The sequence below is a fragment of the Quercus suber genome, unplaced genomic scaffold, assembly GCF_002906115.3.
Source record: "Quercus suber isolate HL8 unplaced genomic scaffold, Cork oak 2.0 scaffold_419, whole genome shotgun sequence".
Taxonomy (NCBI): Eukaryota; Viridiplantae; Streptophyta; class Magnoliopsida; order Fagales; family Fagaceae; genus Quercus; species Quercus suber.
This window is the reverse complement of record NW_027069870.1, coordinates 63,205-79,626: the sequence shown is the minus strand read 5'-3', so window position 1 is coordinate 79,626 and position 16,422 is coordinate 63,205. Positions and strand designations below refer to the sequence as shown.

The following is a 16,422-nucleotide window of genomic DNA, read 5'->3' as shown; positions in this document are numbered from 1 at the left end:
GATAGTCAAACCACGTTAAGGTGAAAATTGCTGTCCCCTCAATGTAATTACTGCAATTTCTTGCAAGTACAGAATTACATAGATAACCTTTGTTTTGACAAACAAATGGTTCTAGAGATTCTCAGCAGGGCTAATCCTTTGGGGGAAAAGGTGCAATCCTTGCTACGGGTGTGAGAGGTCCTGAATTCAAATTGTTTCAGATTTGACAATTCATTCTTTGAATGCCCCAGCCCAGCATCAGATTTATCACGCAATTCCAACATATTCACAGCATAAGAAAATAAATTTTACTACAACGAAGTGCTATGATCCTCAAAATGTTAAGAGGACACTTCAAGTTGGTAAGATGTCATTAAAGAGAATGCTCACTCCAACAGAATACTGGACCAGCATCACAAACATGGAGACATCCGGTCAATAACTTTTACCTTCCTTTACTAATAATTCCTTCCATTGAAACAATCAGAAGCTTAAAAAGATTTTGGCAGGTCATGTTTAACTTAAGAGAGAAAGCCCCTTTACAAAAAATTCATTGATTTTTTGTCATGATACATTTGACCAATTCTTGACCAAGTCTAGAATACGAAAGTAATCATAGAAGAGTGCAGATTCTTTACCCTCAAGTCCATCTCGATGATGCCTGTTGCTACCTGCAAGATTATTACATGGGCTCCCACCAACTACAAGATCAAATCCACCAAATGAGTTCATCAACTGCTCCAACCGGTCACCATTTAGCTGCTGCACATCTGCAAGGTCAATCAAATTCCCTTTCTGGTTTGTTTGCTCCCACCAACTCCTGACAATATTTCTATTTACTTCTGAAATCTCAACCGACACAACATTCTTCAAAGGGATACCAAGTCGATGTAGGGCTACTTCTGCACCACCAATCCCAGAGAAAAGAGAGAGAAGATTGATACCTCCTGGGAACATGTCTTTCAAGACTGAGAGATGGTATGCTACTGTGTCAACCTGAAAATAATTTATCCAACAGCCTAAGTGACTTACAATTCCCAGGGATATTCTCAAGCAAGAACCACTCAAAATTGGAAAAAATTCAAGGAGAAAATTAATTAACAAGCATTTCTGGTATAAAATAGCTAACATTCTACAAATATTTTGAAATCATGCAACATTTCAAAGATATTCATGATTATTTCATGTATTATTGACTCATCTTAAAAAAGGAATAATAAAGAGATGGCAACAACTTCCCACCTGGAATGAATTACCAAGTGATTTATATCTATCGGTTCGACTTATTCCACCTCCCCTTGTGTGGTTCCTTGGAAACCCCAAAAGCATTTCTACTTCATCAGGTTCAAGTGGGGCAACCTTATTCCTCCCAACCCAGACCAGATTCCATTTTCGACATTCATCAAGTACATACTTTTGAACTCTTAGAGGTGGTTCACCATCATAGTCTTCAAGTGCTTTTCGGATCCTTTCTGTCAGTTTTGCACTACCAATACAAGTTTGTAAGCAATTCAACTTTGTTCTCTCATCCCATGAAGGCCACCATTTCCTTGTTAAGGGTAATGCCTCATGAATGGTGTGTGGTGGAAGTGGAAGGAGAGGAAACCTGTTTTGGATTGGAAGATTGTGAACATAGCCCCTTTTCCTAGCAGCAGCACAAAAATATTTTGAATCAACAAATTCCGGCTCCACATCATATAGGAACCGTGAAATAGTTGTCCAAACGCCTTTAGGAGCAAGCGCCACATTCTCATAATAGAAATAGGGAGGTCCAATAGCTGCCTCTGGGAGTGTTCTATGAATTGTAGGGCGTGATTCATTAGGGACACCAAATCCAATCATTGGATTCGGAAGACGAATTGTTTCATCATCATCAAGGAGCGCCTGCTTTTTTCTTTTCCACATCTCATAATCGTACTGTTTTCTTTTCTTGAGCTTAGCAGAAACTATGCATGGAAGCTTAGGCCTTGGCTGTGAAAATAGATGAAAAAAAAAATCACCTTTGACACATGATATTCAACATGGTATAAATAGAATCAGTAGATAAAACTATGGTTCAATACTCCATTTATACAGGAAAACAAACTAAACATATAAAAATAATTACAAAGCTTTAAGTTCAATTTGTTTTTTTGGTGGTTGAATTTATTCCCACTTAAAATAGTCAAATTAATTACCTTTTCTTCAACAGGCAGATGAGCATCCTCTACCTTAGAGATTTGAGCAGCACAGATAAAATCTGTCAACTCCACAAGCGATGCGTTGAGACCTGAAGTGTTTGGAGGGCATAATAAGGCCAAGGACAAAAGAAACAGCAGAAGCGCATTCTGATATAATAACAAGAGATTGAAGAAGCTTTTTGCACAGTCAACTAAGATAGCCACTAAAGAAGACTGAGGAGAAGGAGCCATAGAAGCACATATATATTATCATTATTATGGATAACACCACCTAGAAACCAAGGTCACTGAGTAAACTCGGATAAAGATGGTAAAATGTCCCACCTCACCTAGACCAGCCCTGTGCAACTTCTCCTAATCCCATCCCACATGAAATTTATCTTTTTATTCATAGATATAGATTTTACCATCTGCAAAATACTATTCTTTTCTCTGAGTACTCTCACCGTCGCCTATTTCCCAAAACTAAACCTAATCTAGTCATGTTACCAAAATATTTGAATTGCTGCCTCAAAGACTAACAAGAAAATGAAAATAAAAATAAAATTTTTCATTTACTTTGTATTTTTGGGTGATCCCATTTGAACACCACCTATGTTCTTGCACAACACTTCCTTTTGGTGTTCTTTCAAACCTTTTTTATTACAAAAACCAAGTTTTAATCTCAAAACATTGAGGTCAGCTATGAATCCTAGAAAGACTAATTAGGATCCTAAAACATTTTTTATTACATTAAAATTCTTTAAAAAGGGGGGTAAAATGGAAGTATGGTTGCCATAAACAACTGTTAAAGGTTTATACATACTTTTTCACTCAAAAAGCACTCCATTCAAATAAAGCTTTTACTCAGCAAAGGCATGCATCATCCCAGAAGTATTACATAGAGCTTCTCAGTAAAAATAAAACTAGAAGAGTGATATGCAACAAAGATACCTTGAAACTGAAACCTTCATAGGTTGTTAGGGAGGACCAGAGGAGAGAAAGGAATGAAAAAAATAATTTTAGAATATTCCTTCCTTACCCTTGTTTGGGAGTTTAAATTGAGGGAATGGAAAGATCCATTCCCTTGTTTGGAAGTTTAAGTGAGAGTGAGAGGGAATAAAATGAATAGAAGAAAACACTCATTTCTCTTTATTTCCTCAAAACCTCAAATTTTCATTTCTCCCAAAATTGAGAGGAATCAGAGAATGGAATTTGGTTTAATAAAATTTCACTAAAATTCCCAAATACCCTTATATATTCAGCCCTTCATTTTAAAACCAGGGTCTAATATTAATATTGTGATTAAATGATTTCATTCATTTCCCTCTATATTACTCCCAAACAAGATTTCTTACCCCTCATTCCTTTCCAACCCTTTATTTTAAAACCACCAAACAATGTTACTTCATTCCTTTCTTTTCCTTTCCTTTCCATTACTTAAATGCATTCTATTTTATTCTATTCCATTTCTTTATGAACTCCCAAACAAAGTGTCAAAGACCAATATAAATGATGAAAAATTTAAACACTCCAACCAATACCTTGTCATGTGAGATATGGATGATGCAAAATGAGCATTGATAAAATATAAGCAGCAATGCAGCATAGCTAGAGTACTTGACTGACACAGCAGGATCCTTTGTTTTAATTTTGCAGTGCTGTTAGGGTGTAAAAAACCCAAATCTTAAATCTTCTTAAGAATTTTTCCCCACTAGGGGTCGTAGTTGGGGTGTGGGAAACTAAATCTTAAATCTTCACAAGATATGACATGATCATGGACAAAAATGAGTAAAAAACTAAACCATTTCAAAATCTGCATAACACTGAAATACGCACCACATCTCTCCATTGCTATTGAAGCTTCATCTCTTGTGTACCCCATACTCATTAAGGATGATAATTTATTATCCTCATCAAACACAGTATTTGTGATTTCCTGCAAGATAGATCCAATGTATATGCATATTATCAGGAAAAAAAAAAAAAAAACATAATTGCAATTGTCATGATCCTACATGTCCCTCGTATGTGCATCAATGATTGCACAACTTTCAACAATATTGCAGAATTATATTTCCATCTAGGTGGGTAGGAAGACAAGATCCACTAGGAAGCCATGCATAATAAAGAGTTGCTGGTGGGCTCATATTTGCAGAAGGGTATATTAGATGAAAATTGGTTCAAAAGTCCATACAGTAACATCATCTAAGTAATTAGTTTAGCCCAAAAAAATAAAAAATAAAATAAAAAAATAAAAAATCTCTACCTCATTGTCAGACCAACTGTCAACATCAGAGAAACCATCCAGAAAGCTCCCATCGCAATCCAAAGAGTAATTATCAGAATCAATATGTTGCTGTTCTTGAGGAGATGTTTCAAGAGTCTGCAAAAATAATTAATATAAAGGTCATAAATAGATACCCCAAATGGAAGATTAATTCAAGTTGTGAAAGGTGAAGCACTAGGATGTTCACAATAGAATCATATGCCAGACCATAGACAATAAATTCTGGTTTAACAAGGTAGCCAATCATTAAGCCATAGAAAAGAATTTTCAGTCCAATGTGATAGACAATTTATTAGGCCACTCAAACCAGATAGGGGATAAGCAAAATGTATGTAAGTCTTGGAACAGTTTACAAGTGAATACCATCCATATTTACAGTTCCCCACTCTCCACTCTCTCGAAAAGATGATCCCCAATTTTTAAAGAGTCCAAAAATACCAGGTTACTGAGTTGGGTTTGTGATAATTTCCATTTTATTTATTGGTAAGTTATACATGCACCCAATGGGTCCTAAATCCACAACCTCATCCTCTACCTAAAACTTCTTAAGGGGAGGAGATGCTAGTTGAGCTAGAGCACATTGGCAGTTTGTGATAATTTCTAGAATAAATATGCTTGTAACAAGCAAGATAAGTCCCAAAAAATTCTGGGAATTCTTTATTAATAGTACAGATGGACCTTTCATATAGTTGAAGTCAATTATACTTTATTTGTTTTATATTCTTTCTCAATTTGCTTCATTATTGTAAATTTACTTAATAATAATTTCTTTGGTCACTTCAAGCGCAGATTCCAAAAACCAAAAAAAAAAAAAAGAACTTACTTATGTAATTTTTATTTTATATTATTTAGCTATAAAGAACAAACATACACATATATTTTAATATTTATACAAAAATATTATAATAAAAATATTTATTTAATTTATTACTTAAAAAAATGCATTTGGAGTTAAACAATATCGTTTAGTTCATAGAAATAGAATCTGCATGAAGAGAACGGGGAATAACATGGTACTATGGCTAATGGTACTATGTAGCCAAGACAGAAGTAGCAACTACATCATCTGAGAATTAGGAAGCTATTAATAAGTGATGCAAAATGGGTTTGCATGAATAAGAATTAAAATGAGAAAAAGAAAATCTTAGGCTCTATAATTTTTTATTTTTTATAATTCAAAATTATCTCAAACTATACCTATAGCCGATTCTCCCCTCCCCCCCCCCCATTCAAAATTGTCTCAAACTATACCTATAGCCGATTCTCCCCCACCCCCCCCCAAAAAAAAAAAAAACCCTATTCCTATAGCCTCATTTTTAGGGCTTCAAGGATTACATAAAGTCACATTACATCCCATTAAATCCTCATCCTCAACAATATTGAAGCCCAAATTTGAATTCAATAATTAATAACTGATATTGTGTATAAAATGAGTAAAAATCTAAAATAATTTTGGTTGTACTCCCCGCATCACTCCTTGGTTGGTGAAAACTTGACCTCAAATTTGAAGCGCTTATGATAAGAACTTTTGCAGTTAACACTTGCAAAAACTCTTGGAGCACTTGAAGTTGTACTAAAACCAAAGAAGCTTTTTGTCCCACTGTATTAAATTCATTTAGAATGATCATATCAATGGGTGGAATAAATTATACAACCTTATCTTGACGGTGGGGGTGTGGGTTCAGTGGTGGTTTTCACGGGTTTGGGCTATGACAAAGACTTGGAGTACACTATAAAACGGGTTTGCATCAATAAGAAATAAAAAAGGGGAGGGGTGGGAGGGAAGAAAATCCTAGGCTTCACAACCAAGCTTTAGAGAAAACTCTTAACTCAGAGATTTTATATTCAAATTGTACTGTCTCAAACAATTCCTAGAGGTTGTTTTTAATGGGCTTCAAGGTTACATCAAGACACAATTACGTTGCATTGAAAAAAATCCCCAACAGCATTAAAGCACAAATTCAATTAAAAAATTCAAATATGAGATCAGGTATCTCAAATAAGTACAAAATAAAAATAATCAATTCAAAAATAATTTTAATTGTACTCCCTGCATCACTAACTCACCGAGTATGTAAGGAGTGTATTTAGAATTGAATCTGTATTGTCCTCTCCTGGATATTCATCAGAGAAGGGTTATTTATAATGCTTATAAGTTAAAAACATGTGCACAATTTAAGTAAGATAGAGCTTATACCATTTTCCTGAATTGCTTTTGCAACCATCTTTTCAGTAAAGCCCATCCCTATGAACTTATCAAACAATTTGGAGTTGGAGGAACCAGCAGATGAGCTTGCCTTGAGACATAAAAACAAAGATAAATAGTTATTTAATGAACAATCTGTATTTCTACATAAATCTTCTTGTGCACATAAATGTATGAATATAGTATTTTAGTAGTAAGAAATTTTGTATAAAAATCATTGCATGTGGTTGAAGCTAACCATAAGGAAGTATTTATTATGAATAAATGAGGCATAAATAATTATCTCAAACAAAGGCAACATATAACACATGCATATGCATTCTTATGGATGATGAAAAGTAAAAATAATAACTGGCTGGATTAACATATTATCGGAAGACAACAAGTTTATGCAGCTCAATAGAAATGCAACAAGGTACCCTACGAACTAAATAAATGCATGGAAAATCTTCATAAATTCCACAATATGAATTCAAGCAACAGAGATGTTGGTTTCCTTATGGAAAAGAACATAGGGTAGTCCTTTTGTATATTATGAATTATAAGACGGCATTTAAACAAGAAGAGATAGAATTTTGTGATATCCCTCCAAGACTAGACCACAAATGGAATACCTATAGACGCTAAAGATTTTAATAATCTAGGGAAAATCCTTAAGCTTAGTACAATAAAACAAATGCTTAACAAGAATGAACCTCGAGACAACATTGACAGTCACGCTTAAATCTTGGATAACCAATTAAATTATATGCTTAGTTATCTACCACATCTATCTGTTAAGTTACTTGAACCATTTTGTTTAACCATGTTCTTTCTCTTCCTTTTTCTTTTTATTTTTTCTTTTTTTGTTTTGTTGAAATTGTTGGAGAAATGCATTAACTAGGAACATACAACAATAAACTGACTAATGAAATTAAAAATGCATAATCTGGTTAAATTACTATCTAAAGATGGATGATAAAACCATATGAACAAGTACATACAAAATTTTTCAGAAGCTGGTTCAGAAGAGAAATATTTTCAATAAGAATTGGGCATTTTTTTAACAATATTAAGTATATGCATGACACTTGACCAGAAATCAGTATCTCATTTCTTTTGTATATCATTCCTTGATTATTAATATCCACCAGATGCCTCAAATTTCATTTGAATATTTCCATGATACTAACAAATATGAAGTCTTCCATCTCAAGCCATCTTCATAATTAAACCATAAAATTTAATAACTGGAACCCTTTTGCCACAAATTTCAACGCCTGTATATAAATATTTTGAATGCTGAAAACAATAAGGAAATTCAGAATAGGCTGCTATTTACCTCCCCAGAGCCAGTAACAGTTTCTTCATTTGGAGGTGTCAAACTTGAAGAAGAAGATAAAGAGAAGTCATCAATTTCCCGCTCGTCTTCACTGTTCCAGTCACAGTTGTCACCCTCAACACCAGAAGCATCCCCATCCTGCTCAAGTATAAACAACAACACTGACATGCATGAAGTATTGAATTGAAATCACAGTTGGCAGAAATATATAGATAACCAAATCGGTTTTGTTTTCCCTAATATTTAGTTATTTACTGGTCATTCAAGCCATTTTCGTTTGTAACAAAAAAGAAGAATTATTGTGAAAGTAAAATGATACCAAAATTATATCTATTAACAAATATAAAGCTATAATGAATAACAAACAGTACCATTTCTCTGTAATCTCTAGCTTTGTGCAAAGTTGAGGTTTCCAAACTGTTCAGGAATACAAATAAGGAAATAAGTACCAAATAAAGGCATATTATCGTGCAATAAATCATTACAGAAGTAATGACAAATATTAAATTCCAAAAGTTTACATTATGCACCTTATGACTTATATAAACTGTTTGCTAATAGTAGATCAGGACCCAGGATAATACTCAAGTCCCATAATAAATTTATGAGGTGAGATGTTAGGATGATCACATAACTTTGAAATATCAAAATTTTCTTTGTTCAAATATACGCTAGAACTTATCAAATCAAGTGGGGCCATCAGTTTTTAGTCCAAAACAATTTGACCAAAATCTTTTGGTCAAATTTGACCAATATCTTACAGAGTACAAGCCATCATAACCAATTCACTGTAACACATAGAATCAGTTGTAAATTCTTATAAGCACAATGTAAAAACAAAAATCTCTTCTTCTTTTCTTAAAAAAAACAATTCCACTTTTCCATCATCTCTACCAAATACACATGATAGAAAAAACAAATACTTTCTATCCTCCCACTTTTTTATCCTCTCAACAATTTCCATCCTCCCAACCAAACAAAGCCTAAAGGACAATGTAACTAAATAATCATGACTGTAGCCTACAGATTTTCACAATCATAATGACAACACCAAGCTTACATGTCTGATCATACAAGGTTGGTCATGTTTCCTGAAAGCTTTTCTACATACCCAGCAGAGCTACCCCAAACATGTCGCTAAAAAATGGGAAAATCATAAAATTTATGATAATTGACATAAACATTAAATTAGCAGCTAAAAATCTTTTAAATCGATTTCCCAATCCAAAAAAGTGAAAGAGTCCATTACTTAAACAGAAATACTCTATTTATAAATGGAGTCGCCCAAAACTTGGAAGAATATAAGAGCTTGTGGATTGCACTAACTACGAATATTAGAAAGCACTAACTGCCATACATCATCGTATGTCTCTTCCAGAAAAACAGAAAATGAGAGAGTACAGAACCCTCTGAAATGAAAAAGTTCGAAATTGATCTGACCAAGTTACAAGCAATATAGAGCAATAGCTATGTCTGCAGATATAGGCCTACCAATCATTTGTCTGTATATCCTAGTCCATAATACTACTAATTATTAACATACTTTGGGTTCATGAATACCTGCATTTGTTTTTAGTGTCCAATTTCATTAAGGATAGTCTGTGTACTTACTTAGTAAAACAATACGAAATGAAAAGTTTCTCAGATTTTGTCATCTTACATGAACCAATGCAATGATTATTTATCTATGCTTTCCAACAAATGTTTGTACTTAAAAGGAATTAACACAGAACGCAGAACTTCAGATGCTAATCACACCAAAAATCAGGTCAAGCATGAATTTATTAATGTTAAGACCACTTAAAGCGAATCTATCAGATCTCTAATCTCCTATGTGAACTCAACGGCATTGATCTGCAATCAACCAAACTCTCTCAAATATGTCATTCGCTCATGTACAAATTTTCCTCCAAACCAGTTTTGAGGAATCTCTTCCAACCCATTATGTGGTGATTCATAAAACCATCCAGGTGTGTTAAATAACATGACTCATTAAATAGGATATGTGACTAGAAGATTGTGTGTGAATGGTCCGCGTAGTGGCTTGGAGGAATTTTCTCCAACCCAGTTTAGAGGTAAACTCAGCCATTTGTTCATACAATGACTTGATACATTCTTTGCTCATACATTGACTACTCAATGCCTTATCCAAAACCAGTTACAAACCTCGCCAAACACAGCCCCAAGAAAAAATGTGACTAAATTAACCCTTATCAATCATATAGATCCCTAACTAGAGCCTCACAATTTGAGAAATGCTAGGGACACACCCATTCCCACACCCTGCTTACGTGTCAACTTTTGATTGGATTCCAACACTTTCATATGGGTCCACCACATGTACTTGAAAAAGCTGAAATCCAATCAAGAGTTGACACATAAGCAAGGCGCGAGAATGGGTGTGTCCCTAGCATTTCTTTTCACAATTTATTTCCCAAATGTTCCAAAACCCTCTTGAAGACTTGGAACAACATAAAACCCTAATTTTCAATATCCCAACCTCTTTGTTTTGCACCAAAAAACAATTATACTCCACAATATTCAGCAAAATAAACCTAACACATCCGTTTATTTGCCAAGAAAAATCCGAGAAACTCATTTCCAAGAAAAAAAAGAGAATCCCAGACCCCACCCCCCCTATTTTGCATGTAGTTTAAAATTCAATGAAATGAAAACCCCACTTTCAAGTGAATCGTACAGTCCAAGACATTCTCTTTCCCCCAAATTCAAAACACAAAAAATAAATAAATAAATAAATAAACAAAAGAAATACAATCTTTCCATTTCTTGGCAACCAAACAGAGAATAACAAACATGCTTAAAAGTTAACATAAATCAACTCTAATTATCAAAAAAAAAAAAAAATTACTTTCAAGAATAACGGTTAAGAAAATTTACCTCTCCCAGACGAGAAAGCAAGAAACCCTCTCTGATTCTGAAGCTACTTCCGGTAAAAACAATAATGTACTACTACAAAGCCTCTGTCAAAACCTCCATGGTTCAGTTAAAATTTGAACCAAACTTCTTTTTTTTTTTTTTTTGGGTAAAAACCACAAAAGAAAATTTTGGTCAGAGAAAGAAGACCAAGCTACATGCAAAAAAAAAAAATTCTAGAGCGAGAAAATCTAGTACAGAGAGAGAGTGTGTGTTGTTGTTGTTGTTGTTGTTGTAGGTAGAGAGAAAAGAGTGTGTGAATTTTTGAGAAGAAGAAGGCTTTGGAGCGCGAGTAGTGTGGTGTGGTGTGAAACCTTTTTTTCCTTTCATTCGGAATCTGGTGCTCGGGTTGCGGTTAAAGTGATACTGTAGTCAGTACGTTCTACTCGCTACTGTGAAAAAAAGTATTTATACTCGCTCGTTCCAACTCTCGTTTTAAAAAAAACGAGAAGTTTCGAAAAATAAGATTCCTAAAATGCTGAAACTGCAATGGTCATAGGTATAAAATTATTTTTATATGGGGCCACGAAATATTATTTTTTTTTTTTTTTTTTCTTTTAAGTTATAATGGGATGTTGGGAAGGAAAGGAATGGAATGAATGAGCGAGTACGACAATTTTGTACTCTTGAAAGTAGGACCAAATGTCTTTACCACATATTTGTTTAATGCAAGCTGACACATATGGAGGAGAGAGAAATGAAAAGAGCTGTTACAGTCAAAGGCTCATGATTGTGTTCACATATGAATTTGGAAAATTTATGGAAAAATAATAATAATATGTTTATTGAATTAATTCATGTGTAAGTGATGTAATAGAAAGTTTTTAACTTTTTTACGTCATTATATTTATGCTTTATATGCTGAATAAATGCTTTTCTCTTTTTTTGTAATTAAATCTTCTGCTGCATTCTTCTTTTATTGTTTTTGCTTTTTAACCACAAAATCATTTTTCAGGACTTTAATCATGGTTTTAAATAAATAATATTTATGATTTAATTAAGTATATGAGTGAGTTCTAGTTAGCTCATCTGATAAAGTTTTTTATAGTTAAATAAGAGATCTGGAGTTCAATCTCTACCTACATAAAAAACTGATTAGTGTCTTAGATTTCGTTTGTTTTGGTGGTAAACGATTTCAGGAAATCATTTTCCACCTAACTAGCATGTTTGGCAGCTACGGAAAATAAAATTTTCTAGAAAATCAGATGCATGTTGACCATAATTTACTCCTTTGACCTGGAAATGGTTTTACACGTTCATTTTCACTTCAAACCATTTCCGGGTCATACGCAAAAGAGAGAGCCAGAGAAGGAGGAGAGCTCACCTCACCTCAACCACCGATCCAGCCACTCACACTGAGAAAGACGAGAGCTTAGCCTTCGCACAACCACCGATCCAGCCACCACACCGATCCAGCTCACTCCGGGTCACGCTGGCGAACCCCGATCATCAATCGCAGATTGAACTTCCAAACCCATCACCTTCAACCCAAACCTAGACCCATCGCCGCCTTCGACCTTCGACCTAGACCCAGTGAGTCGCACCGCGCCGCGAGTCGCACTGAGAACCCACGAATCGCGAGTCGCACCGCACCGATTGAACTCAGTCGCCTTATCGCAACGATCCGACCGGATTTGATCATTTTTTTTTTCTTTGGTTTTGTTTTTTTTTTTTTTTTTTGGCTTTTGATTGTCGGAGTTTGAAACTCAGTCGCCTCATCACAACGATCTGACCGGATTTGATGATTTTTTTTTTTTTGGTTTTGTTTTTTTTTTTTTTTTGTGGCTTTTGATTACCGGAGTTTGCTGCCGTGGGTTGAATTGGAGTTTCGGTGGTGTGTGGGGTTGGGATTTGGTTGTGATTTTGAAATTTTTTATAATAAAATTTGTTTGAATGCTAAGAAAATGTGAAAAATGTGTAGGAAAATAGCATTTTCAGAATAAAACCAAACACATAAAAATATTTTCTACAACAATTTTCATAATGCACCCAAACACTTAAAAATATTTTCCTTTCTCGAAAATAGCATTTCCGAAGAATAGACTATTTTTCGAAAAATATTTTACGGGAACCAAACACAGCATTAGTATAAATAGTTATTATCAAAAACCGGACGTTATAGGCTGAAATTCTCTCAAAAATTAAGCATATGACTTTCTATTTTTTAAAATATATAAATATAATAAATTTTTTTTTTGAATATAATAAAATTTTATGAAAAATAAACATATAGCTTAATTTTCGTAGTTGGTGAACCTCGTTCCCCCGCCCCCAACGTCATAGGCAGACAGGCTCTCACGGGTTTCAAATAACGTTATTGTGTTTTGTAATATTGTATGATTATTTTTAACTAAATCGATAGTACTTCAATTGCAATTATATATTACTTTTCAGTTTTCATCAAATAAGCTGCATCAGTAAAGCCTTGAACTCAAACAGCACGATTGTAGATAGAAGGAAAAAACAAAAGTTATAAAAGAAAGTTATATGAAAATACGATTTAGTTATTAGTTATGACATACAAAATCAGTTTCTTTCCTAGCAAGATTCTTCAAATCTTCCACGTCCCTTCTTGCCTTCTTGGTAGGTAACGTATAATTGCCTCTAAATATTTCCTTTGAGTTGTGAAACAAAAGCAAGAATTACCACTGTGTGTGTGTGTGTTTTTTTTTAATATAAAAATAAATAAATAAAAGCAATTGATGGTCGCCTATACCAAAAATCAATTGATATTTTGATCTGATGTTAAAAAGTAATTATAAAAAACGGACACCATAGATTAAAAACTATCACTAAAAAAATGTTAAATATGACTGCTTAAAATCATCTGAAATTTTAGGGAAAAAAAAAAGAGACAGTTTTGTTTGAAGAGCTTTTATGCAAGGATCTTTGGTAATAACAATCTAATCACATGATCATGTTTGGCCACAATCTCTTATCTTATTATGTAGTGTCTCTCTATTTATTTGAGCCAATCTTGTTTTTTATTGGTCGACTCTAGCTGAAAAACCCAAATGAGTCCCTCCTTTTGAATTAAAATCACTAGGAAAATAAGCCCAAAAATGTAATTACATATTTTCCTTAGCTGGTCTCCACTTTCCACTCACCAATTATCAATGCATGTCACTGTCACCACCACCACTATCTGCCAAACTTTTAAAGGGCAAGACATTTGACCAGTGTGCATTTGATTTAACTTTTTTACGATGTACAAATTTTTAAAACCTCATTAAATCTTTACACTTTTTTTAAATATAAATATTTATTTATAGTAAATAAGAGAAAAGGCTACACAAACCATTAACAGTAATTTTTACGTTTTATATTTATTTAAGTTCAATACAAACCTACTTTGCTCAAAAAGTTCGATGCAAACCATGGCTTTGTAATCATCAATACGAGGATGTCTCTATAAATGCCAGACAGCTTAGTGAACAAAAACTATTGAGGTGATTCAGACACCAAAGTGAAATCTTCTTGATGCGTTTTACTTTTACCCATGACCAATTGAAAAAAATAAAATAAAAAATTTTAAGAAGAAAAATATATACAGATAAGGGTTAATTGAATAGAATCTTCTTGTAATTATTTGTTATATGCGTTTTTTTTTTTTTTTTTTAAGAAAGACAAAATATGTTTGTTAAGATAATTAATAGGTTATTAAAGTGAAAATTACACCTTACATAACATAACCAACTATAAAGATGTTTCATTCTAAAAAAAAAAAAACTATAAAGATGTTGAATGTTTGGTGGAATTTCTTTTTTTTTGCAATTTTTTTTTTTGGAAAAAAAAAAAAGTTTGGTCAAGATTCAAAAGTCTTATAACTTAATTAGTACAGATGTTCACAGTTCAAATCCTTCTTCCTTATAGTACTTATTAAATTATAAAAAATAAAAATGAATTGTTTGAAAATTTTGTACCGGAAAATAAAGGTGTAAATGTGTATATATATTGGATAAATTGATGTGTAATTTTTTTTAAAAAAAAAAATTGAAGTCATGGTGTTCTTCTTATAAAGGAGACCAATCAACAACTGAGTTACAAAACTCAACATTGTTGTAATTGTAGTTATTCATAGCAAAAATACAAAGGCATTACTAAAAAATTTTGCCAAGATATTTATGCAAAAGAAAAAATTTAGATACAAAACCTTAGGTGCAATACATTAAATTTCCTAATTAAATTTAAACACATAGTTTCATTTTGTTTAATTGTCCTTGGAAATGATAACATTATTTGTGTTTATTTTTTTTATTTTTTATTTTTTTGAGAAAGTATTTGTGTTTTATGTTTGTTGGTTAATATAACCAAGTCTAAGTGTTTGAATTTGATTAGTGAGTCTAATATATATATATATATATATTGCACGCCAAGTTTTAGGCAGAGTAACTATGAAATTAATTGGCCAATAACTCTCAATATATTAATCCGTCTGCGAGATTTTTTTTTTTTTTTTTTCTTCTATCCTGTTATTTTGATGAATGAGATTTATAAGTTGAGAAGGCATAAAATATTTACCTATAGGGCATAGAGGGTACAAAGGCTAAACACATGAAGAGTTTCAAAAACTATGGCTTTGCATTTGTTTGAAAAGACAGGAGAAATGTATTAAAAACATGGCACGCCTATTCAAAAGCAAACATTATAGGCCTTTTCTTGAAGAAAAAAACAAGGGTTAAGAGTAAGGAATTTTGAATTTTTGAATATCAATGTATCCCTTGAAAACACGAAGAGATGCCGACCAATTCAACTCCAAGACTTTTAGCCCTCTTAAGAGTCTTCTTAAGATTTTAAAAATGCCTAACTTGTTCACGATAATTACTTAGACGTGTATGAGATTAAAGAACTATACACAAAGGAATAGTCAAGCACCGATCTAAACACCCACATTAGCCCCAAAAAATAAAATAAAAAAATAATTTGCAACTGTGACATTGATAGTCAGTTTCAAGCCATAGTATAAGTTCCTCAAATCCCACCTTCCCTCCACTATTTGTCTATATTAAAAGCTAATTTGCAACCAAGTTTTTAAGGAAAAATACATTTAACCCCCCTGTGATCAGACCATGAATATGGCACCTGCCTAATGTAATTTGTAACTCACAACCCCTATGGTCGAAATTAAAAAGTATAAAGTCCAATGATGCTGATGAAATTGATGATGATTAACTTGAAAACAGGAAAACTACATAATTGTATTACAGATTTTGTCATTTTGACTGAATTGGTAGGATGAGAGAGGATGCAAAAATATTGAGCAACATAAGCCGTGGGTTGCCTTTTACACTTTAGATAATATCATAAAAGGAATGATTAATTTAACTAAACTCATGGACTTAAGCATATGTGATTTTTGGGTTAAGATGGTGCTTTACATGTTATATCAAAGCCTCGTTTAGAGGCTCCACAAAATGTTTTTTTTTTTTTTTAAGAGGCAAATAAATCGGGGATCAGAGTTGTTATCCGAGACAAACAGTGGTTGGTTAGCGCATCTTTGGGTGCAGCAACTTCCCCAGGCCTATAACGCAGC

At 33.2% G+C, this 16,422-nt stretch overlaps 1 protein-coding gene across 1 annotated transcript; it reads right to left on the bottom strand.

Annotated features, from left to right (window-relative positions):
- Positions 1-409: 409 nt before the first annotated feature.
- On the bottom strand, positions 410-11,276 carry LOC111996565 (DNA (cytosine-5)-methyltransferase DRM2). Its single transcript, XM_024028551.2, has 10 exons — positions 10,854-11,276; positions 8,327-8,372; positions 7,956-8,093; positions 6,626-6,725; positions 6,496-6,542; positions 4,408-4,524; positions 3,978-4,077; positions 2,157-2,248; positions 1,222-1,950; positions 410-975 (listed from the first exon to the last, which is right to left on the bottom strand). Exons 2-10 carry the CDS (start codon positions 8,327-8,329, stop codon positions 544-546), a joined length of 1,758 nt encoding a protein of 585 aa, XP_023884319.2. The 5' UTR covers positions 8,330-8,372; positions 10,854-11,276; the 3' UTR covers positions 410-543.
- Positions 11,277-16,422: the final 5,146 nt, after the last annotated feature.

Excerpts from the sequence above, each read along its gene's own strand:
- LOC111996565 (XM_024028551.2), bottom strand. Across the intron at positions 6,543-6,625 it reads AAAAGCAATTCAGGAAAATG|GAGAGGACAATACAGATTCA; the intron begins GTATAAGCTCTA and ends ATGAATATCCAG. Across the intron at positions 4,525-6,495 it reads ATACACTCCTTACATACTCG|ACTCTTGAAACATCTCCTCA; the intron begins GTGAGTTAGTGA and ends TTATTTTTGCAG.